We start from the raw sequence: 23,024 nt of genomic DNA on the forward strand, positions 1-23,024 counted from the left end.
ATTTTTTATTACCTGGTTACACCAATGACATGACTCCACAACTTTAACTATATATTTTAGATTTATTTGGCATTTATTTTCTTGTCATGCACATCATATATCTCATAGCCATGTATAGATTATGGCAGTTAAAAGTCTCAGATTTTTGTTTTCTTTTTTTTACCAAAATATTTCCTGCCCCTTGACACATGACTGTGAGGACGAGCGCTTCTGCAGTGCTTGAAATTTTATATTATTGGTTTAAAGACCAATATTGTGAAAGTGAGGCTCAAGAGGGTGTGACTGTTAAAATAACTTATTGTTTTATTTTAAAATATAAATAAATGGTAACCCTGGCACAAAAGTGGACGTTTCCATGAAATGACCAATAACTGACACATCAGACTCTGCTCTCTCAATCTGGACAAATGTTATGCAAATTTATGGCGTGGTGACCAATCAGATTGTTGATCTGTAACTGACTATGTGACACACAGCAACATGCCCTTTAGCGACACACCCCCAGAGTGGGTAGCTGTTGTTGATGGCGGCATTTTGACTCTCTGCAATGATAATACAGTGTTGAACTCTCCAAAACAAGCGCACAGGGGTCTTAACTACACTCAAATTATTCAAAAGTTCACTTCTCTGTATCATTAGTTTTATTATTAGCAGTTGTAGTCCTGCAGTCTGGGGTGCAGAAGCCCCCTCAGCACACCCCACTTCCCGTATCCCTGATAATATCTTACAAACTGTTAATTCTGTTAAATCTTTCTCAATTTGCCATGAAACTCATAATTTTAACAGAATTAATGAAGTAGCTGGTGAACAAAGTGCAGTGTGCAGCGTTTGGGGGCAGTCGTGGGCTGGAGGTTAGGAAACTGGCCTTGTAACCGGAAAGGTTGCTGGTTTGATCCCCAGTGCCGACGGTCTGCGACTGAGGTGTCCTTGAGCAAGACACCTAACCCCCAGTTGCTCCCTGGGTGCTGGGGATAGGGCTGCCCACCGCTCTGGGCAAGTGTGCTCACTGCCCCCTAGTGTGTGTGTATTCACTAGTGTGTATGTGGTGTTTCACTTCACGGATGGGTTAAATGCGGAGGTGGAATTCCCCCGTTTGTGGGATTAAAAAAGTATCACTTAAGCTAAGCCGGAAAGCTCATCTGGTTATAGTAATACAGTTAAAGTATAGTGAAAACTTACCTACCAGACTTTTAAAATCACTGTTAAATATTCTACAGAGTAAAATGTGCTTTTTACACAATGTAGCAGCATTTCTTATTGCTTAATAGTATCAGTTTTACTGTTAAGTCATTGTGCTTATTTGTACAATTTCATATATTTGATCACTTGCACTGATTTCAATCCAATCACAGAATTAAAGCTTAAACATATGGCTGTAACTAGTTATGAGGGCACCAGACCTTGGTAGCTCTAGAAAGTTCTTTTTCACGTATGTCCGTTTGTGAGATTGATTATATAAACAGTGGCATTCAGACTATATATAAAGCAATGGCCTGCTTAGGGCGGAGCCAGGGGCATTACAGGCCTACCTCATCAAATGGAGATAGGATGCATATTGAGCAGTTACTTAAAAACATGTGAAATTTGACTTCTTTTATGGGATTTTGCTGTCGCTGTTCTACGGCCAATTGAAATCATTATGCTCTCAACCAAACTCTGCCTTATTTTCTCAGCCCAACTGTGCTATCTGCCATTGCTTCAGACCTTCAGTTCATTATCGGTACCCGTTATGTTCAAAACTAGCTTGAGGACGCAGTGGTTCTCAGAAAAAAAGGGGAAAAAACGTGCTTCTTGAAATTTTAGGAAAGGTTATAAGTCTGATGGGACTACCCAATTGGATAGGGACTCTCTCTAAGCTGACCTCAGAACAGCTGTGCTTCAGTTACAGAGACCCGCTATGGACATCTCTGTACAAGACGCTGCACTAACGTTACTTTGACTTCTTAAGTTCTTTAGATACGCTGCACACACACTACAGGCTAACACACAACATACAGTCATGTGAAAAAATAGCGCACCCCATGAAAACTGTCTTTTTTAACATATTTAAACATATGGACATTTGATCTTTATATTAACAATACTGAGAGGTAATATAACTAAACAAATAAAACTGAACAAATGGCTTTGAAAAATACCTTGTAAATGCAATTTTCTTCAGAGGAAAAATTAGGACACCGTCACATTAATCACTATTTAAAGCCCAAAATTAGAATCAGGTGCAGCACATCAGCTGCAAGTGATTAGAACATTGCTAGAGAGGATTTTGGAGGAGTCTGTCTTATTTAAGCCTCAGACATTTAGGCTAAGTTTACACAGCAGGTAAAAGTGGCCCAAATCTGATTTTCTCACCAAATCCGATTTATTTGTTTGGCTGTTCACATTATCTTTTAATTGTGATCTGTATGTGAAATTAGCCTGAACAAATCATCCTAAACCGACCTGCATGCGCAAAAGAACAATGTTTCACGTGACTCGTCCAGAGGTAAACAATCATGACGGCCAGCGAACACCAGTCGCCCCCGGAGCCTTCGGTTTCAGCTTCACCAGCATCACAGGATTATAAGTTCCAGTGGTTGACAGCTGAACTCATCACCCACAATGTGGTCGAGTTTGCCGTAAAAAGGACACGTTATTCAGTCACGGTCACTTCTTTGATCCGTGTCCTCGGATTCTTTAAACTGTTCTCTGACGCTGCAGTCACGGGCTCTTCTGGCCTCATTTGGCCGTTTCGTTCAAAACCTCTTCAAACACAGATTTTGAATTATTTGGTACAGAAACATCAGCCTAAATGTTTATGAGCCTCAGCAGCGCGAAATTATAACAAACGCCGAGTTGGACTGACGTAAAAGTCGCATTGCTGCAGATCGGATACGGATCACGTTTCAGTACCACATGCGTATTTGCTGTTTACACTGCCACACAGACACACATCTTTGTTTCACATATGGAGAAAAAGGTGCCACTTTTACCTGCTGTAGAAATGTAGCCATAGTTTGGTTTGCTCTTGATTGTTGAAGTGAGTGGTGTGTCCATATCAAGTTCCAGAGAGTTCTCTGAGGCCTTCAGAAAGAAGGTCATAGATGTGCATGAGTCTGGTAAAAGATTTTAAAAGATCAAAACAACTGGAAATCAGCCTTTCCACTCTATGGAAAATAATTTACAAGTGGAAAACATTTAAAAACAACTGCCAACATAGCCAGGACAGGCCGTCCTAGCAAGTTCAGCCCAAGAGTAGACCGTGAGATGCGCCAATTCTAAAATGTCACCACAGGACCTACAGGTAGCTTTTTCCACAGTTGATGTTGAAGTACATGGATCTACCATCAGAAAGAGGCTGCACTGGTTTGTTTGAGTTTTTCTTGGGAGTTGTGTTCTCTGGCAAACTTAAGACCAGGACTTCTAGAAAAATGTGCTTTGGACGGATTAATTATTTGGGCACAGTAACTGAAGACATGTTTGGTGCAAACCAAACACAGAGTATACAAACCAAACAAATCACTGAATTCAGGTGTTCCCATCACTTCCATGGCCACAGGTGTATAAAGCCGAGCCCCTAGTCCTGCAGACTGCTCCTACAGACATTAGTGAAAGAATGGGTCGCTCTCAGGAGCTCAGTGAGTTCCAGCGTGGTGCCGTGATCGGACGCCACCTGTGCAACAAGTCCAGTCGTGAAATTTCCTCACTACTAAATATTCCACAGTCCACTGTCAGTGGGATTATAACAAAGTGGAAGCGATTGGGAACGACAGCAACTCGGCCACGTAAACTGACAGAGCGGGGTCAGCGGATGCTGAGGGGCATAGTGCACAGAGGTCACCAACTTTCTGCAGAGTCAATCACTACAGACCTCCAAACTTCATGTGACCTTCAGATCAGCTCAAGAACAGTGTAGAGAACTTCATGGAATGGGTTTCCATGGCCGAGCAGCTGCATCCAAGCCTTACATCACCAAACGCAATGCAAAGCGTGGAATGCAGTGGTGTAAAGCGCCGCCACTGGACTCTAGAGCAGTGGAGACGAGTTCTCTGGAGCGACCAATCACGCTTCTCCATCTGGGAATCGGATGGATGAGTCTGGGTTTGGCGGTTGCCAGGAGACGGTACTTGTCTGTCTGCATTGTGCCAAGTGTAAAGTTTGGTGGAGGGGGGATTATGGTGTGGGGTTGTTTTTCAGGAGTTGGGCTCGGCCCCTTAGTTCCAGTGAAAGAAACTCTTAATGCTTCAGCACCAAGAGATTTTGGACAATTTCATGCTCCCAACTTTTGTGGGAACAGTTTGGGGAGTTTGGCCCCTTCCTGTTCCAACATGACTGCGCACCAGTGCACAAAGCAGGTCCATAAAGACATGGATGAGCGAGTTTGGTGTGGAAGAACTTGACTGGCCTGCACAGAGTCCTGACCTCAACCCCATAGAACACCTTTGGGATGAATTAGTGCGGACACTGTGAGCCAGGCCTTCTCGTCCAACATCAGTGTCTGACCTCACAAATGCGCTTCTGGAAGAACGGTCAAAAATTCCCATAAACACTCCTAACCCTTGTGGAAAGCCTTCCCAGAAGAGTTGAAGCTGTTATAGCTGCAAAGGGTGGGCCAACATCATATTAAACCCTATGGATTAAGAATGGATTGTCACTCAAGTTCATATGCGTGTGAAGGCAGATGGCCGAATACTTACAAAATACAAAAACGTAAACAAAAAGTGTTTCATCCATCCATCCATCCATCCATCCATCCATCCATCCATCCATCCATCCATCCATTATCTTCTGCTTCTCCGGGGTTCGGCTCGCGGGGGCAGCATCCTAAGCAATGAGGCCCAGACCTCCAGCCACTTCCACTAGCTCCCTGGGGGGGATTCCGAGGTGTTCCCAGGCCAGCTGGGCGATATAGTCACGCCAGCATGTCCTGGGTCTTCCCCGGGGTCTCCTCCCAGGTGGACTTGCCTGTGACACCTCCTGAGGGAGGTGTTTCATACAATAATATATTTATACAATAATGCTATATTACGACGTTGTAGTTATTGCTGTTAAATTGAGACTAGTTTCCACTGTAATGACCAAAGACCATATATCTCTGTGGTAATTAGGCCTACACTGTTTCAATGTGATCAGGTCAGTCTGCGCTGAACAGCACAGGGACATAATACTAATTATATCCTGGGCTACCTGCTCTTCATCTTTCCATTTTAATTGAAAACTGTAGCATGATATTTAGCCAAGGCTACTAATAGAGACAGATAATAAAACATATATTTAATGTATGCTTTTCAGTAATCAAAGTTTCTTTACACACGTCTACAGTGTAAGAAAAGCTCCTTTCCTTTGCATTGAAGTCCCTGTAATTACTGAACAATAAGGCTTATTGTGTATTAAGCAGTATGTATTAATTCACAATGTGATGCTGGTCACTTTCCAGCAAAGTGGACCTGGTCCTAGTTACGGCCCTGGCTTAACATGAGGCAGCTGGTAGTCTGTAACGTCACCATTAGCCACAATATTCACTCCCACTGTTTGCTGCCTATGGGGGAAAAACAACACTTTTTTTGGTTTATGATTGAGGTTAAAGGTTTTTTTTAACTCTCAGAGGTCTTATCTTAATGATTAGACATAGACCTATAAACGTATCGTCAACGTGTTGTAAACCAAGCTAATGTCATTGCAGCACATGTTGCTAAATGCTAACTGTAGCAGAAAGCGGCTATTCCCTTCCTCATTAAGAAAGCTGTGGTTTGACTCCTAAAAGCAGTACAGTGTGCCTCCCCATGTGGAGGCCACATGCTTGTAGCCTTTGCCTGCCACATGCTTTACACATGGATCAGTCCTGGTGGGGTTTTGGGGGGGGGTTCTGCCATGTCATGACTATTTTAAGCGTAGAGGACACAAGAGCATGCAGCGGCATACATCTTTCATTTATCTGTTTCGCAGTTGTTTTAGCAAGACTGACATGCTCCACCTTTAAGGCTTTGAAAGGCGATATTGTTTGTAGATGAACACACTTACAATTTTAGAAGCTTGAATAAAAACAGTATAAACTACAGAGACTTTTGGTTAATGCCGCGTTTTATGTTTATTCTGGTTCTTCTTAAGCTAGGAATGCAGGAAGTGTCCCTTTTCCCGTTCGCCAAGCGTATTCCTTAACCCCGCAAAAATAAGCTCAGTTTTCTTGGGCCTGGTCCTTCCTCAGATTCCACCCTGGTGTTGTTCTGGCCCCTGTGCACCGCTACGCTGCTATGGGCAAGGTCAGTAGAATTGGACGCAGATCAGATGTAATGGATCGGAGGGACGGGCGCTCAGGAGCATAACTGAGGTTTCATGCTCCGGTCTGGGCCAAACCGCACTGCCTTCATACCTCCGGATGGAGCTTCCGCTAGAAGCTGGAGGCTTGAGCAGTAACTGCGGTGGTAGGGATGCCCAGCGGACCTAAAATGTAGTCAAGCGCCAAGCCAAAGGTTGTAAAATAATGGGAAAATCCATGAGCCTTGTGTTTATGGTTGTGTTGACTGTGTAAAAGCCTCATTATTTTTGAAGTAGATATCATCTGACAGGCCAAATAAAAAGTTATCAAGGGCCACGTTTAGCATGCGTTGGCGTTTGGAACCAGTTCTGGGTTCCCTCGCTGTAAAGCAATGTACATTTTTGTGTTTTCCTTTGCTCTAGCACACCTGACTCAACAAAAAGGTCTGGAGATTTGCTGGTGTTGAACCAGGTGTTTTAGGGCTGGGAAAACACAAAATTGTGCTGTATAGTGAAAGAAGCAAAGCAAAGATGTGCTGGTTTAACTAAGACATATTACAGCTGTGTGCTAAGTGCTTTTAGAACCCTTACTAAACGTAACTTAAATGCCATAGGTGTAGTCTTTGTGATATGAAACTACACGCCAAGCGCTTGAATTAACACTGAACAGAATTCAAGAATGAATTCTTTAGATTAGACGACACTACTGCTACCTGTAGGTATTTATGTAGCCAGTTTAGTGTTTACTGTGTTGTCAGTTTCTCACTAGGCTAGTCATATACACACTACTTAAGACTAGAATACAACCCTGGTTTTTATGTAGACAGCTTAGTGTTCTATAAGTTCTACTCAGATAGTCTTCCCTGCAGAAAGAAACAGCACAAACCGATCTATGATGTGATGTGATGATCAGTTATTAATCTCAGTGTTACTGAGCTCTGCTAAAGCCTGAGTAGACTGATAAATCAATGTGATGATCAGTTATTAATCTCAGTGTTACTGAGCTCTGCTAAAGCCTGAGTAGACTGATAAATCAATGTGATCAGTTATTAATCTCAGTGTTACTGAGCTCTGCTAAAGCCTGAGTAGACTGATAAATCAATGTGATCGGTTATTAATCTCAGTGTTACTGAGCTCTGCTAAAGCCTGAGTAGACTGATAAATCAATGTGATCGGTTATTAATCTCAGTGTTACTGAGCTCTGCTAAAGCCTGAGTAGACTGATAAATCAATGTGATCAGTTATTAATCTCAGCGTTACTGAGCTCTGCTAAAGCCTGAGTAGACTGATAAATCAATGTGATCAGTTATTAATCTCAGCGTTACTGAGCTCTGCTAAAGCCTGAGTAGACTGATAAATCAATGTGATCAGTTATTAATCTCAGCGTTACTGAGCTCTGCTAAAGCCTGAGTAGACTGATAAATCAATGTGATCAGTTATTAATCTCAGCGTTACTGAGCTCTGCTAAAGCCTGAGTAGACTGATAAATCAATGTGATCGGTTATTAATCTCAGTGTTACTGAGCTCTGCTAAAGCCTGAGTAGACTGATAAATCAATGTGATCAGTTATTAATCTCAGTGTTACTGAGCTCTGCTAAAGCCTGAGTAGACTGATAAATCAATGTGATCGGTTATTAATCTCAGTGTTACTGAGCTCTGCTAAAGCCTGAGTAGACTGATAAATCAATGTGATCAGTTATTAATCTCAGTGTTACTGAGCTCTGCTAAAGCCTGAGTAGACTGATAAAACAATGTGATCGGTTATTAATCTCAGCATTACTGAGCTCTGCTAAAGCCTGAGTAGACTGATAAATCAATGTGATCAGATTTTAATCTCACTTACTGAGCTCTGCTGGTAGGCTTTGAGTCTGAAGTGCTGGATCTGACTAGTTGTGAGCAAGAATAACCAAACTTTGCAACATTACAAAGACTCAGGTACCTACAGAAGTTTGTACAGTTAACTGTTCTGTGTATATATATATATATATATATATATATATATATATATTAAATTAATACTTTAATACTACAGCCAGTATAGTAGGCTGTAGTATTAAAGTACCCAAAAGAACAATGCTAAAAGCTAGCCATATATATATGTATATATATATATATATATATATATATATATATATATATATATATATATATATATATATATATATATATGGCTAGCTTTTAGCATTGTTCTTTTGGGTACCGTCTCCATAGCTCTAGAAATGGGCCTACTATACTGGCTGTAGTATTAAAGATTTTCACGATGACTAATGAGGTAAGCAGAAGGTTAGTGTTGTTTACCTCTAGACTTACACTTTAGTTTATTAGTCCTCAGGCTAGGCCTCAGCCCATAAGGCACCAATATATTTTCTGGCATGTTCTGATGGTGAACTCATTTTCACTGGATGATTGGACTCTCAGACACCATCATCTATAAGTGTAAAGTTGCATTGAGGTGCAGCTGATGTATCTCACTCTGTAAGAAGTGTCCCGCATGGTGATCTTCAACCACAGTCTCTCTCCATGGAGAGCGTATTAGAGACAGAGTGAAACCAGAAAGCTGGATTTTCTTTGATCACGCAAGTGATTGTAATGAAAGGAAGCTGGGAGAGTACTGTATCTCTTTTTATGCCATCTTTAGTTCGTAGAATATCATACGGTTATATCATTACCAGTGCTAAGCTATCGTGGTGTAAGGTCACCTCCATAATAAATTATTGGCTGGAATGGTCTAGCTAGTGCATTTTTCAGTTTGAGCCGAGGTAATGTAAATATTGCATTTCCAGATGAGCTGATGCTTCCCAGTCCCGCTGATGGGGCTCTGGTTCGCTCCAGTTTTGTGCATAGAAATGCTCTAATGCTCACCAAATGCTTCCTACTCTCATGGACTTTTAATATGTGAGATCTTCCGTGTCTTGATGGAGAAATTCCATAGGAACATTTTCTTTTATGGAAATTTGAAGCTTAATAGAGGATAATGCGCGATTAACAAGCACTATTGCTGGGTTAAGACATGTTATATTGGGGAATATTGGCTGGTTTTGTGTTTTCACAATTTAAAGGGTCCATAGACTGGAAAACTGTATTAACATTGGCATAGTTAAATAAGGAGAATTTGGCACATGGAACTTACATACAGTGAACCTCAAACACTGTTACACCTCCTTCCAATACATATCCTACAATTTGCAAAAGTCCTGACTCATGAATATTTATACCATACCATGAATATAAGTTACTAGCACAGCTGATTAAACAGTATGATGACCTAACTTATTTACACAAAAGTTTGGACATGTTGCTTCAGTGCCTCACTGTAAACCAGCCAATCAGAGCAGAGCTTATCAGATTATTCATGAGCTTCCAAAAAAGGGAAAACTGCTCATTCTAGGGCCAAGTCATAGGTTTGGAAATGGGTGTTTAAAACGCCATCTGGGCCTTTTTCACCCTGACAAAGTCACACACCTTCTACATAGCAGTGGTGGACAGTAACTAAGTAAATGTAATTAGTTACTGTACTTAAGTAGTTTTTTTCTGTATCTGTACTTTGCTTAAGTTTTTCCATTCTGGGCGACTTTTTCCTTTCACTCCACTACATTTCAGAGTCTAATATCCGACTTTTTCCTCCTACATTTTGAGAAATCTGTCGTTCCTTTTGGTTTCTGTGTGTATAAAAACGTAACATGTCAAAACGAAAGAAGTGCAAAGCCAGAGCACCAATCAGGGCCCAGCGGTCACTTTGTTTAGAGCTGGTTTTGACCTGTTGGTCATACCGACCCAGTGCAGCACTCGGTTCAACGTCAGCGCAGCAGCGTAAAACTTTGGGAGAGTCTGTTCAACATAAATGATGAACTAACCTAACTTTGTGTAAATAGAGCTCAATATAGAAATATGTCCACATATGCAGTCGAGACTGACGCGGCTTTTTTCTGAATTTCTACAAACACCATTTCATTTTATAGTAAATGAGTTTGGGCTGGTTTATGTTTATGAACAGACGCCTACAGATCAACATAGTAAAGGAGCTCATCTGTGATCCTGAGTTTAAAGCCAGTTTTTATTCAACTTAAACTTGGAACTAAGTTGTAAATAAATCTGAAACTGAAACTTTGCTTGTGTGTAAAAAGTGATTTCAGAGCCACTCGGTTCTCCCTGATGGAAACTGTTTACCTTCAGTGTTTTGTGCTTCTGATCATTTTAATAGACGTCAGCGTCACTAATTAATGACGCTCTATTAAAAGACTGGTTTACCAAGAGAGACGCTGGAGGACTTTCACCTGAAATGAGTTCATGAAGCCAGTCTGGTTATAAAAATGATAACAGGACCAGATCAGAGCCAGAATTACTCTTTTAGTACTTTTACTTTATACTTAAGTACATTTGAAGGTAAATACTTTAGTACTTTTACTCAAGTGGAGGTCTAGAGTAAGGACTGGAGTAATATTTACTTTGGGTATCTCTACTTTTAACTCAAGTACATGATTTGTGTATTTCGTCACCTCTGCTACATTGACATCAGAGAACAATTTAAAATACTGAATAAAGGCATTCTAGGGTATCTTCAATGAAACAAACCAGTCTGGATTTTTGAGACTGTCATTGACCTGCTGGCCTCCTGACTACCTCATGGCCTGAACAGACCGGAAGTCTAAAGTAGGCATGTGCGGGGACACTCGAGTACTCGGTTAACTGTTCCAGGATAGTGAAATCACTGTTCTTATACCAGTGCTACACATGCTTACACCCCACTCCCATGTCAGTGTCACTGCAGGGCTGAGAACGATGTCCTGTGGGGGGCCCTGACCACTGAAGAACAGGGTGAAAGCAGGCTAAGAAGCATGCAGAGAAACAGATGGACTACAGTCTTGTGATCTAGGTGCTCCTCTGTAGTAAATGTAGCTGAGAAATGGACAAACAGTGTAGAAACAAGGAAGCGCCCTTAAAGAAGTAGCCGGTCAGTGTATTTCTTTGCCATATCGCCCATCCCTAAGTGGGACCATTCAGCTAGATGGCCGAGCCACACCGGATTCAAGCCAGAATTTCCTGTCATATTGCGGTGGATAAGCTTTAGCTTTAGCCTCTGGCCTTTTTCCTCTTGTGATTTTTCCTGTTTTAATGTCATGGGTCTACTGGAGCCTTGGAGTAGAAGCTGTGGGCTTGTCGGTTCCTTTGATTTACATCCAAAGGTAATGTGGCTGTCATTAATGGAGTGTAAACAGTGCATGCTGAATCAGCAGAGAGGACAAGATAGAGATCCAGATGATGATTTATGAGATTCATATACTGCATGGCGAGCAGCATATGGACACATCTGGACTCCCTCACTGGCTTCTGCCTGTCTTGCCCTATGGCTGTGAGTAATCAGCCACAGTGCAAGTATTGGTGTGAGCACACCGTCTAGCGATGTGTCACCTTTAACTGCCACCAAGGAAGAATAGGAAGGAGATACGGTTGTCATGGTGACCTCAAATCAGATCTCGATTGCTGCGACGTGAGTATCAGTATTCATTTAAACGCAGCGTTAATTAACCCAGTCTCTGTCTCCCGCACCTCTATCACAGCGCTGATTGCAATGGCCAGTAATTTTGATGTCGTTTCCCTGTATTTAGGAAACCTGTCGGGTCAGCGCTCACTTATAATAGAAGCCAATGGTCATTATTTAAGGCGGAAGAGGAATTTTTAATGGGAAGCTAGCAAATATGAAAGTCCAGCCTGTGGGCACCAGAATGTAACTGCTGCACTGTTTAAGGCGGAACAGAAAATTTGACCAAGAAGCTGGTAAATGCAATTTTTTGTCTTTTATTTCACCAGAATGTAACTACCACTTCATTTAAGGTGGAATAGAATTGTTTTAAGAAGGTAGCAGGTACAAAATCTGATCTGTGGGCACCAGAATGTGACTACCACACCATTTAAGGTGGAACAGAATTGTTTTAAGAAGCTAGCAGGTACAAAATCTGATCTGTGGGCACCAGAATGTGACTACCACACCATTTAAGGTGGAACAGAATTGTTTCAAGAAGCTAGCAGGTACAAAATCTGATCTGTGGGCACCAGAATGTGACTACCACACCATTTAAGGTGGAACAGAATTGTTTCAAGAAGCTAGCAGGTACACATTCTGATCTGTAGGCACCAGAATGTGTAACTGTCACACCATTTAAGCTGGAACAGAAAATTTGACCAAGAAACTAGTGAATATGACAGCGAATTTTGGTCTTTTGGGCACCAGAATGTAGCTGCCAAATCTATTTAAAATATATTTTCATCATCAATCAAATGTATTTAGAAATGTCTTTGGCTGAAGAGTTTATGAAAGTGAAACGGAGATATTGTTAATAATACGATATAATAATATAATTAATAATATAATTAGAATTAGAATCATATAAGATAATGTGATAATAATAATGTAGACATGGCTCGATACCACTTTTTCTATTCCAGTGCTGATGCTGATATTGAAACCTTGAATATTGTCATTGATATAGATACCGATATAGATGCTACTAAACATTTCAGTTTAATGAAGTACTTCTTGTAGCAGTGAGTGTCTAAAAGTAGGCCCTCAGTACGACATCAGATGTGTGCTATCTCAGGTTAGGTTTGTTACAGTACTGAGATCCGATCCAGCATTTTCAGCTCATATCAGCCTAATATCAATACCTGTCATCGGATTCTGTTTCTAGTTGCGCACAAACATTTACTGACAGAACTTAGCAACTGCCCATTGACGTCTACTACGAATATGTTTACGGTTAAAAAGTTTTCTGTTCTTTTCTGTGTAGGAAGACATTTCGAAGATCGCTACAGATGTTGCAAGCAAAGTTTATTCATATAGAGCTTTTTATAACAGGTCTTGTCACAAAGCAGCTTTACAGAACAATCAGAATTACAGAGAGGAAAAGAAAAGAAAATCCGGGTCCGAGCCTCCATGAGCGTCAAAACTCCCTATGAGCAAGAGGACGAAACCGTGAGAGGAACCAAGACTCAGAAGGGGATCCCACCCTCCTCTGGTCGACCCATCCTCCTCTAGCAGATCGATATTTAGTTGAAAATTGCTGGGATATTCCTCTAAGATATGTTGGAGATTGCCTGTGATCATGACTAGTAAAGACTAGTAGAAGAGCTGCTTCTGAGACACGGTGACCAACCAAACACGAACGTTTCTTGCGTGACCTTGTAAGTAGAACCCTGTAGAAGCACACATCCAGCGCTGGATGGTCAGCAGGCCGGCCGGTTGTGTACGATCCTTGGCTTCCACTGACTGCACAATTGAGGCTGCCGTTTCTGTAACTCTAATCCGGAAGTATCTCTGATCATTGACCTTTCTTTGCTCACACAACTGAGTCCCTGCTGGAGAGCCACAGAGTTTACCCCCTAGTCAGAACAAAGAGCTGCTATACTCCGAGGAGAGAACCCAAGGCCTGCGGCAGTCGGAATTAACATAACAGTAAAAGTCTGTACGGCTCATGTTAATGTGAAAGGCGCTCGACACATCTGACAATCTCGTTTTAATCTCGCAATTTGGCAGTTACTGGAGGTTTTCGGATGTGGGTTTCGTGAAGGGAGGCTATTATGTGGTATTGCTGGGAAGCAATGGATTTAATTACATCACTGCTGTATAAATTTAATACCGTCATTTCACACGACAGCTAAATTTGTCTACTTTTTTTCCTGACATTCGGAAGCCTGAAGCCAGCAACTGGCTGAAAACATCGTCTTGATCATAATTTAATCATATCTGTTATCATTAACCATCTAATGAATTTCTCTGCTTTCCTGTGATATAAGCAACATTTTTATTGGCTGGCTAAGGCAGCAGTACTACTGGAAACTACTAGAGGTGGAAAGCACTTGAATTACGCTGCTTCCGTTACTTTATTCAAGCATTATTCCAGTTGAATACTTGTATTCATAATCAATTAAGTTTCCAAGAACAAAAAAAAGCACTTTGTACTCCATTCATTTTGATTTGGGTCTCCGAAGTGGCCATTACAAATGTCAAAGGCGAGGAGATTTTTAGTGTCCAGCCAAATTAATACCAAAGAACCTGCCCACAGCTATGCTAATTCTTCTTTGTGGACGAGTAACACCGATTACACACCACCAAACAAAGAAAGCGCCCTTTTTTCTTATGTACACTTAAGTACATAAGTTTGATAGTTTGTACATTTTTGACTTTCACTCAAGTGTTTCTTTTGCTTTACACCTTCACTTTTAATTGGAAGGTGCATCATGATTATTCGAGCTAGGCCTTCAATTCAGGCTATAAATGTCAAAACTTGGTGAAATGTGAGAAAAACCCACCTCTGTGATGGTGCGAACTTCTGCTACTCATATAGGCTTGGAAACAGACATTACACTGGGCTGCATGGTGGGATCGTTCCACCATATTGGCAGGGTTCTTTCTTTGTATGCATGAAACTTATTACAATGAAAGAAATGAAAAATCTTCATACAACAATCTCATAATGAGAAGTATTGAACATAGACATTTATGTGAATAGCTTTAAGAGGTCTTCACTTACCAAGATACAGTTTTTCGCAATGTGCCGTACCACCTTCTAACAAATGAACCCCCCAAGAATGACAACTTTTAGAAATAATTAGGCAAACTCAGCAATAAAGCCCAGTCGTTTAATAGTGTCCCCGCCCCCTCCTGCTCATTTACTGATAAGATGATCTATCTATCTATCTATCTATCTATCTATCTATCTATCTATCTATCTATCTATCTATCTATCTATCTATCTATCTATCTGTCCACCAGTCTGTCTATCTATCTATCTATCTATCTATCTATCTATCTATCTATCTATCTATCTATCTATCTATCTATCTATCTATCTATCTATCTATCTATCCGTCTGTCTGTCTTCATTTACAGTCTTTTCCATAATTTTCATAGACAACAAATTTAATGCTCTTACAAACAACAGAAGCAAACTACATTTACAGTAAGACAAATCAATCAAGGCAGCTGTTCCCATCTGCATTTGATCTGATTTGACTGCTTGTCAAAGAGACACCGCTGGTATTTATTTCAGCGCTAATAGTGAGGAATTCTTCAGAAGGCTGCTCGGAGACCACGGCCAGTCTAACGGGTTCCAGCTGAATGTGGATTTTAGAGCTGATTTTAGAGCCTTACTCTGGCTCATCAGAAGCTCCTTTTGTGCTCAACAGTGTACGCCACCCACAGAGAGTCGATTAGAGAGAGAAATGAAGTGCTTTTGAGGTCGAAACTGGCGCTGAAAGGAAAAGCCATTAGATTCTTTTTGAGGACTTGGTGCTTCTGGGGCTTGTTGTCACAATGAGACTCATCAGAGTCTCCTGTTCCACATTCATTCTGACTCATGATAGGATAATTAGCTGAAGAGACTCTTTATCCATCTGTGAAGGAAAAATAAAAAGTAAAACGCTTTTCTTCTAACCAGGTGTCAAAATTAATGATGAACTTCTCCAGGAACCGGATTTGGGCCGAATGCTTTACCAGCTCACATCCAGTGGTCCTTGCGTGTGTTTTTCTTGGCCTCTGTGTTTTCGTTCTGTTATACCTGTGCTGAATGAGTTTCTTTCATTTCATATGTAAACACTGTTAAGCTGGACAGCTCTGTTTCTGCTGGGGTCTCTCATTGCTATTCCAGCCCTCATCATCGCTTGGATTTCCTAAAGGGGAAAGTCTGTGTGTGCAGAGGAGTAGCCTAATCCTATATTCCATTCCATTGAAGTGCTACTTCAGTGAAGTAATGACAGCAGTAATAGTAAAGTTAGCTTTACGTTAGCTTTGTGGGCTTGCAATATATACTATATAGATAAAGTATTGGGACACTCCTCCTAATTATTGAGTTGTTTCAGCCACACTCATTGGTAACAGGAGGATAAATTTAAGCACATAGCCTTGCAGTCTTGAAAGACAAACACAGGTGGTAGAATGGGTCGAACCGAAAACCGAAAATCCCAGTCCTGCTAGATCTGCCCTAGACAACTGTAAGTGCTATCATTGTGAAATGGAAGCATCTGGGAATAACAGCTCAGCCACAAAGCGGTAGACCACCCAAACTCACAGAGTTGGGCCGCCAAGTGCTGAAGCGCACTTGAATCACTCACTAAAGAGTTACAAATTGCCTCTGGAAGCAACATCAGCAAAAGAACTGTACATTAGGAGCTTCATGAAATGGGTTTCCATGGCTGTGCAGCTACATACAGGGCTAAATGCACAATCCCAAGTGTCAGCTGGAGTGGTGTAAAGCACACTGTCACTGGACTCTGGAGCAGTGGAAACATATTCTGTGGAGTGACGAATCACTCTTCTCTATCTGACAGTCTGACAGATGAGTCTGGATTTGGCGAATGTCAGGAGAACATTACCAGCCTGACTGCATTGTGCCAACTATAAAGTTTAGTGAAGGAGGGAGCCCTGAGCCCTGACCTCAACCCCATCAAACACCTTTGGGATGAACTAGCATGGGGATTATAAGCCACGCCCTCTCGTCCAACGTCAGAGTCTGACCTCACAAATGCTCTTCTGGATGAATGGGCAAAATTTGACCTTAAAATTTGAACAAGAAGCTGGCAAACGAAAACTGGACCTTAGCTTTAGCTGATTAAACACATCAGGACACCAGCTGAGTGCTGAGAGCTGACTTCAGACTTGAACATTAAGAGAGATTTTCAAGGGACTATTCCACTTCTGGAAAAGTTTCCTGCTGGAGATGCGAGAAAAGTGCTGTAACTGAGCTAGAGCTTAAAGCAGAGCAAAGTAAGTGTGTGTTTTCATTTATAGGCCATTATATTTTTTAGCCTACTAGCACATTTGCACAGATTGAGACATATTTACGAACAAAATGTTGTGGCTCCCAAGGTGGTTTGATTTTTGTTGAAAGGACAAAATGGGTCTTCTTAACATTTGTGCTGCGGCTCTTGGTCTAGAGGGTGGCTGACCCATATCATATATCAACAGATAGCGCTACACCAGCAAGGACGTAATTGATGGATTTTAGAGTTGAATTGCTATTCAGCTGCTGTTAATTTAGGCAAAGTTTATTGATGAAAACAGGACGTCGGCCCAGGCCAGATGATTTAAGCCCAGTTGCCGCAACATAGAGGAGCACGTATATGCTCATCTGTTAAACGCTGGTTTGAGGTATGCTTTCTCTGAGGTGATGTGTGCTTTAGGGCTGTGCATGTGGAATGTAACCGCATGGGAGTGATTCAGTGAGAGAAAGCTGTGTTTATTCCAATACATTACAGCCACCACAGAGACCACAGCTACTGACCAGGGACTGCGGTGGTATGGGGGCTTTGTGAAGCGGTACAGTTTGGAGTCCTGGATTGGGATTTGTAGGGAAATGCTTTATGACACTGTAATGTCTGGGAACGGTGTGGATTGTAAACTGCACCTGAGGCAGGGCAAACGCACGCTGTGAGGAGCGGCTGTGGTTGCTCCAGACCAGCGGATGGCGCTGTGCTTAGAAGCTCTTCTATAATCATTTTCTCCTCTCTTCTCACAGTTTTTCTTTTCTTCTATTTTCTCTTCTCTTTTCTTCTCATCTCACATCTTTTCTTTTCTTCTCTCCTTCTCTCTTCTCTTCTCTTCTCCTCTGGTCCATTTTCTCTCTTCTCTTCTCTTCTCTTCTCTTCTCTTCTCTTCTCTTCTCTTCTCTTCTCTTCTCTTCTCCTCTGGTCCATTTTCTCTCTTCTCTTCTCTTCTTTTCTCTTCTCTTCTCCTCTGGTCCATTTTCTCTCTTCTCTTCTCTTCTCTTCTCTTCTCTTCTCTTCTCTTCTCTTCTCCTCTGGTCCATTTTCTCTCTTCTCTTCTCTTCTCTTCTCTTCTCCTCTGGTCCATTTTCTCTCTTCTCTTCTCTTCTCTTCTCTTCTCCTCTGGTCCATTTTCTCTCTTCTCTTCTCTTCTCTTCTTTTCTCTTCTCTTCTCCTCTGGTCCATTTTCTCTCTTCTCTTCTCTTCTCTTCTCTTCTTTTCTCTTCTCTTCTCTTCTGGTCCATTTTCTCTCTTCTTTTCTCTTCTCTTCTCCTCTGGTCCATTTTCTCTCTTCTCTTCTCTTCTCTTCTCTTCTCTTCTTTTCTCTTCTCTTCTCCTCTGGTCCATTTTCTCTCTTCTCTTCTCTCCTCTTCTCCTCTTCTCTTCTTTTCTCTTCTCTTCTCTTCTGGTCCATTTTCTCTCTTCTTTTCTCTTCTCTTCTCCTCTGGTCCATTTTCTCTCTTCTCTTCTCTTCTCTTCTCTTCTCTTCTCTTCTGGTCCATTTTCTCTCTTCTTTTCTCTTCTCTTCTCTTCTGGTCCATTTTCTCTCTTCTCTTCTCTTCTTTTCTCTTCACCATCTTTTACTCTCATATTTTTTCTTCTCTTCTCTTCTGGTCGATTTTCTCTCTTCTTTTCTCTTCTCTTCTCTTCTCATCTCTCACCTTGTATTATTTTCTCTTCTCTTTTCTCTTCCATTTTTCTCTTCTCTCTTTTTCCTTTTTTCTTTTTCTCTTCTTTACCATGTCTTTATCCTTATCTTTCTCTTCCACTCCCTCTCCCTCTCCCACCCTTTCTCCTCTTTTCTTTCTGCACCTGTTCGTTGAGCTCTGTTGGTTTTACTGCTCAGAATGTTGAATTTATGACCTGCTGATGTGAGAGCGCTATACTTACTGCAGGCCTGGGCCAAAATTTAGCCCACTTTCCACTGACCGGGGTCCAGTAGGTAGGATGCAAGCTGCAAAGAAGACATGCAGACTTCACAACAAGTGGGGATCCAGAGGGGAACTACAGCAGACAAAATTGTGAAACATGAGAATGAATGATACAGCAGCTGAATCATAACCGATGTGTGGACATCACGATGCCGCCTCTGCATGCCAGACCAGTACTATGACAGATAATACACTGTCCCAGGAGGGTCACTGCACAGGGAAAGCTGGCTGTTTGTCAGGCAGCTGTTAGCCAAGTTGGTGCTGTAGCAGAAGGTTTTATAAAACCTAGTACATTTACTCTCATTACTGTAATTGAGTAGTTTTCCCTGTAACTGTCCTTTTTGAGTACAATTAAATAATAGTACTTTTACTCTTACTTGAGTTCATTTTTAATGAAATATTTTTACTTCGCTACTTTAATTTTCATAACGTTACAGAGTGAAAATATCATCTTAGAAACCAACACGACTGAAGCACGGTTAAATTTAAAACATTCACCAATCAAAAAACAGCAGCTACAGAGATGTCCAGTGTGGTGGAGAAGGACAGAGCAGAACTTCACACAAACTTAGTGACCAAACACGAAACCTGCTTAGATGCGCTGTCACAGCTCGACTCCACCCTGAGGGAGGTAGTGTTGTTCTGTACAGATTATTTCCAGTGATGTAGCCGAGTCAACTGGGAAATATGTTCAGGTTGTGACAGCGGAAATACGAAAAAGTGATTCAGTACTTAAGTAGTTTTTCAACAAACTACTCATTAACTTGAGTAATTTTATTTACTAATACTTTTGTACTTAATACTTTTAATACTTTACTTGTACTTGAGTAAATTATCACTACAGTAAGAGTGCTTGTACTTGAGTAGTAATTTTCAGTACTCTTTCCACCCCTGCTGGTTTTGTTGGTTGTGTTGACTGTCATTGTTCTTCAGAACACCAATTTACATGCTCAATTTAATTCAACGTATGATCCTCACTGCCCGACTATGGTAAAACTTTAAGCTCTGGTTTCCAGGACCTGATTTAAACCTGGCCTTGGACTAAACTGCAGCACCAGTAATGATGGGCTATTAACAATTTTTTTTCAGGAGAATTTTTTGGCCGCATTTCCAAATTGACTCCAAATTCTTTGATTACGATTTACTTCATTTTTAAATCCGCTTTATGAAATATAGATCATTCTAACAAATTGGTTCAAAGTCAGGCTTGAAAACACTGACCTTGACTTTAGACTGACTCTTTGCTTGACCATACACCTTAATAATGTTTATTGTTTTAAAATAAAAGGTTGACCGTTTCCTTTTCTCACTACCAATACAATAACAATGCCTACAAAGTTCCTACAGTGCTTTCCAAATATTCCGGAAGTCACAATTTTCGCTAATTTTGACTGTAAAACACAGCTTTGCACAGCTGTACACGCATAAACACACAAAAAATGTGTTTCTGTAGCCACAACTTTTAATAATGCACACCCATTAACACACATTAAGTCAAACAACTTGGTTCAACGTCAGACTTGAAAACATTGACTTTGACTTTAGACTGGGATCTCTTTGCTTTAAGTGACCATAAACCTTAATAATGTTTATTGTTTTAAAATAAAAGGTTGAACATTTTGTTTTGTCAATACCAATACAATGACAATGCCTCTGCAACTTTTCCAAATATTTCGGTAGTGACAATTTTAGCAAATTTTGAGCAGAATTAAAAAATGCTAGCCAGTACATGACGAGGAAACGCAGCTTTGGACGTTGGTACACACATAAAAACAAGCAAACAAAAATAAAAACACTATAAAAGTGTACTTAATTGCAGAGATTGTGTTTCAGTTGTGACAGTTCTTAATGTTACACACTCACTTTCAGACTTTGAAACACATTTACTTCAAAACAGTGGGATCTACCTGCTCTCCATGTGGCCATGAGGGCACTTCCTGCCCTGAAATGCAGGGATGTGGCTAAAATAAGGCCACACCCACATTTATGCCTCTGAATTCTTAGTAGTTTTTTAAATAGTTGTATCGTTGTGGGACTGCAGGCCGTACTAACCATATAAGGCTGGTTGAGGCCCCCCAGATGGTGCATGCACCTGGTAGACACGGCTACTCATCCATCCACCCCTGTGATTTTTTCTTTGTCATCCCAGCTAAGTAGAAGTCTCTCTTTCTCCTCCTCCCTTGTCTCTCAGAGTCCTGGCTGTGATGAGTTCCTGGGCACGGGGAAGGTGATGGATAAGTGTGGCGTGTGCGGAGGGGATAACACAGCCTGCAAGCTGGTCTCCGGCCTGTACCAGCACAGCCTTTCTAAAGTGGGCTACCACAAGATCGTGGAGATTCCAGAGGGAGCAACCAAGATCAACGTTACAGAGATGCTGAAGAGCCAAAACTACCTCGGTGAGTGAAGCACGCAAAAACTAGGCCAACATTTTGATCAGTTTTAAGAAGTTAACAGTTCTGCTAAGTGATAATATCAGTAACCAGAATAGTACACTTCCTGAAGAAAATGCAGAGGGATGGCGCAGTTGCTGAGGTATTTCTAGGCAGTTCTAGGCTATGATGTATGGATTGTTTGCTGGGTGGTTTTTACGGGTTTGCCAAGTGGTAGCTATGTGTTGTTGGAAATGAATGAGAGTCTATGAGAGGAATGTGGGTTGAAAAAACGACACATAGAAGAGTGCAGGTCAGTATGGCTGTGCAGTAGAGTTTGAAGACCTGCCCTAAGTAGATGTAGTACATGTAGTTTGGAGCCTGTTGGGAGAAAGTAGATAATTCCTCTTGTGAGGCAAAAATAAATGGGACTCTGGGGGAGAATTGAGGGGTGAGGGAAAAAAAAGACAAACCTTTGAGTGCAGATCAGAACAACACTGAATTCATGCTTGTGGTCCTGCCCTGTGAGAGTATATGTGAGATGGTGTTTTTGGGTCGAGCAGAAATATGGTAGATGCACATTGACTTTTTTACCCCATTCATCCCTGCTGATCGCCGCCACGTCATGAGCAGGATCTGAATACTCTGCCACACATTTTGCGAAGCGTGCTGCTGTTTCTGCAAAGTTTTGCATTGTTTTATTTTTCTTTATTTCATAAAGGATTATTATGTGTTAAAACTAGATATGCTCATGCTAAACATGCATTTATGTGTGCATTTTAACCATGATGGCTTGTTCAGGTTCAGGTGTTTCGTCAGTGCCATTTTAATGCAAATACTAATAAATCCATAAATTTTCATGATATATCAGTCACAACTCAGAGCAGCATGCAGAACGTTTTAGAGATAGTCTTTAATTCAGAAGCTAAATTCCGCATTTGGGTTAGTATAGTCCAGAATACATGAGTATACATGAGAGATACACACGTATCCCTGGACAGCCGTTGTGACATTTATGCTTCATGTGTCTGGTAGAAAATAAATAGAAGTTCCGGCATCGCGTGTAATGCAATCAATTATACATACATCAAGTTATGTAGCGTATTTTTTGGAGTTACAACAAAATATTCAGGGCCTGTATCTCCCTCTATATATATAATATATATATATAATTAGTGTAGAATCTTTAAAATGTCAGGCAGCTATTTCAGGACTCTTGATTCTTTTCTTGCTCTCTTCTTTTCACTTTGTCGCTTGACGTTCTTTAAAACTGCTTCCTTAAATAAGTTCAGTTGGCTGCTCATGAACTTTCGAAATTTTGTAAAAGTAAAAGGCACTTTAAACACATAAAAGAACACCCTTTTATTTCTAGGTAGCGGTTCTCAAACGTGGCCATCATCACAGACATTATCCTCAAGCTTTCATCCTCACAAAGCCCACCTGCCAAAAAATGGACTCAGATGTCAGGAAAAAACCATGGCTCTAAGATTAGGTTGCATGACAGAGAGAAAGAGAGAGATCGAGAGCAAGGGGGAGAGAGGGAGAGAGAGAGAGAGAGAGAGACTAAAGGAAAGAGAAAACGAGGCAGAAAGAGTCGCTGCTATTTCAGGAGTGACTGGAGGAATGTCAGTGTTTTATTGTTGGAGACATTGCTTTAATGAGAGCCATGCTGAAGCCCAGCATGTGTCTGGCTCCCTCTTTGGCCTCCGGGGGCCACGTACATAAACAAGCT

At 41.2% G+C, this 23,024-nt stretch overlaps 1 protein-coding gene across 7 annotated transcripts in view; it reads left to right on the top strand.

Moving 5' to 3' along the window:
- Nucleotides 1-23,024, top strand: part of LOC108439016 (thrombospondin type-1 domain-containing protein 4) — a 97,881-nt gene that overhangs the window by 56,035 nt on the left and 18,822 nt on the right. For all 7 annotated transcript variants that reach the window (XM_037539696.1, XM_037539694.1, XM_037539692.1 and 4 more), the window contains one exon: nucleotides 21,115-21,319. In XM_037539696.1, coding sequence (XP_037395593.1) covers nucleotides 21,115-21,319 — 205 coding nt within the window. The remainder of the gene's footprint in view (nucleotides 1-21,114; nucleotides 21,320-23,024) is intronic.

This window comes from Pygocentrus nattereri, chromosome 7 (assembly GCF_015220715.1).
Source record: "Pygocentrus nattereri isolate fPygNat1 chromosome 7, fPygNat1.pri, whole genome shotgun sequence".
Classification (NCBI taxonomy): Eukaryota; Metazoa; Chordata; class Actinopteri; order Characiformes; family Serrasalmidae; genus Pygocentrus; species Pygocentrus nattereri.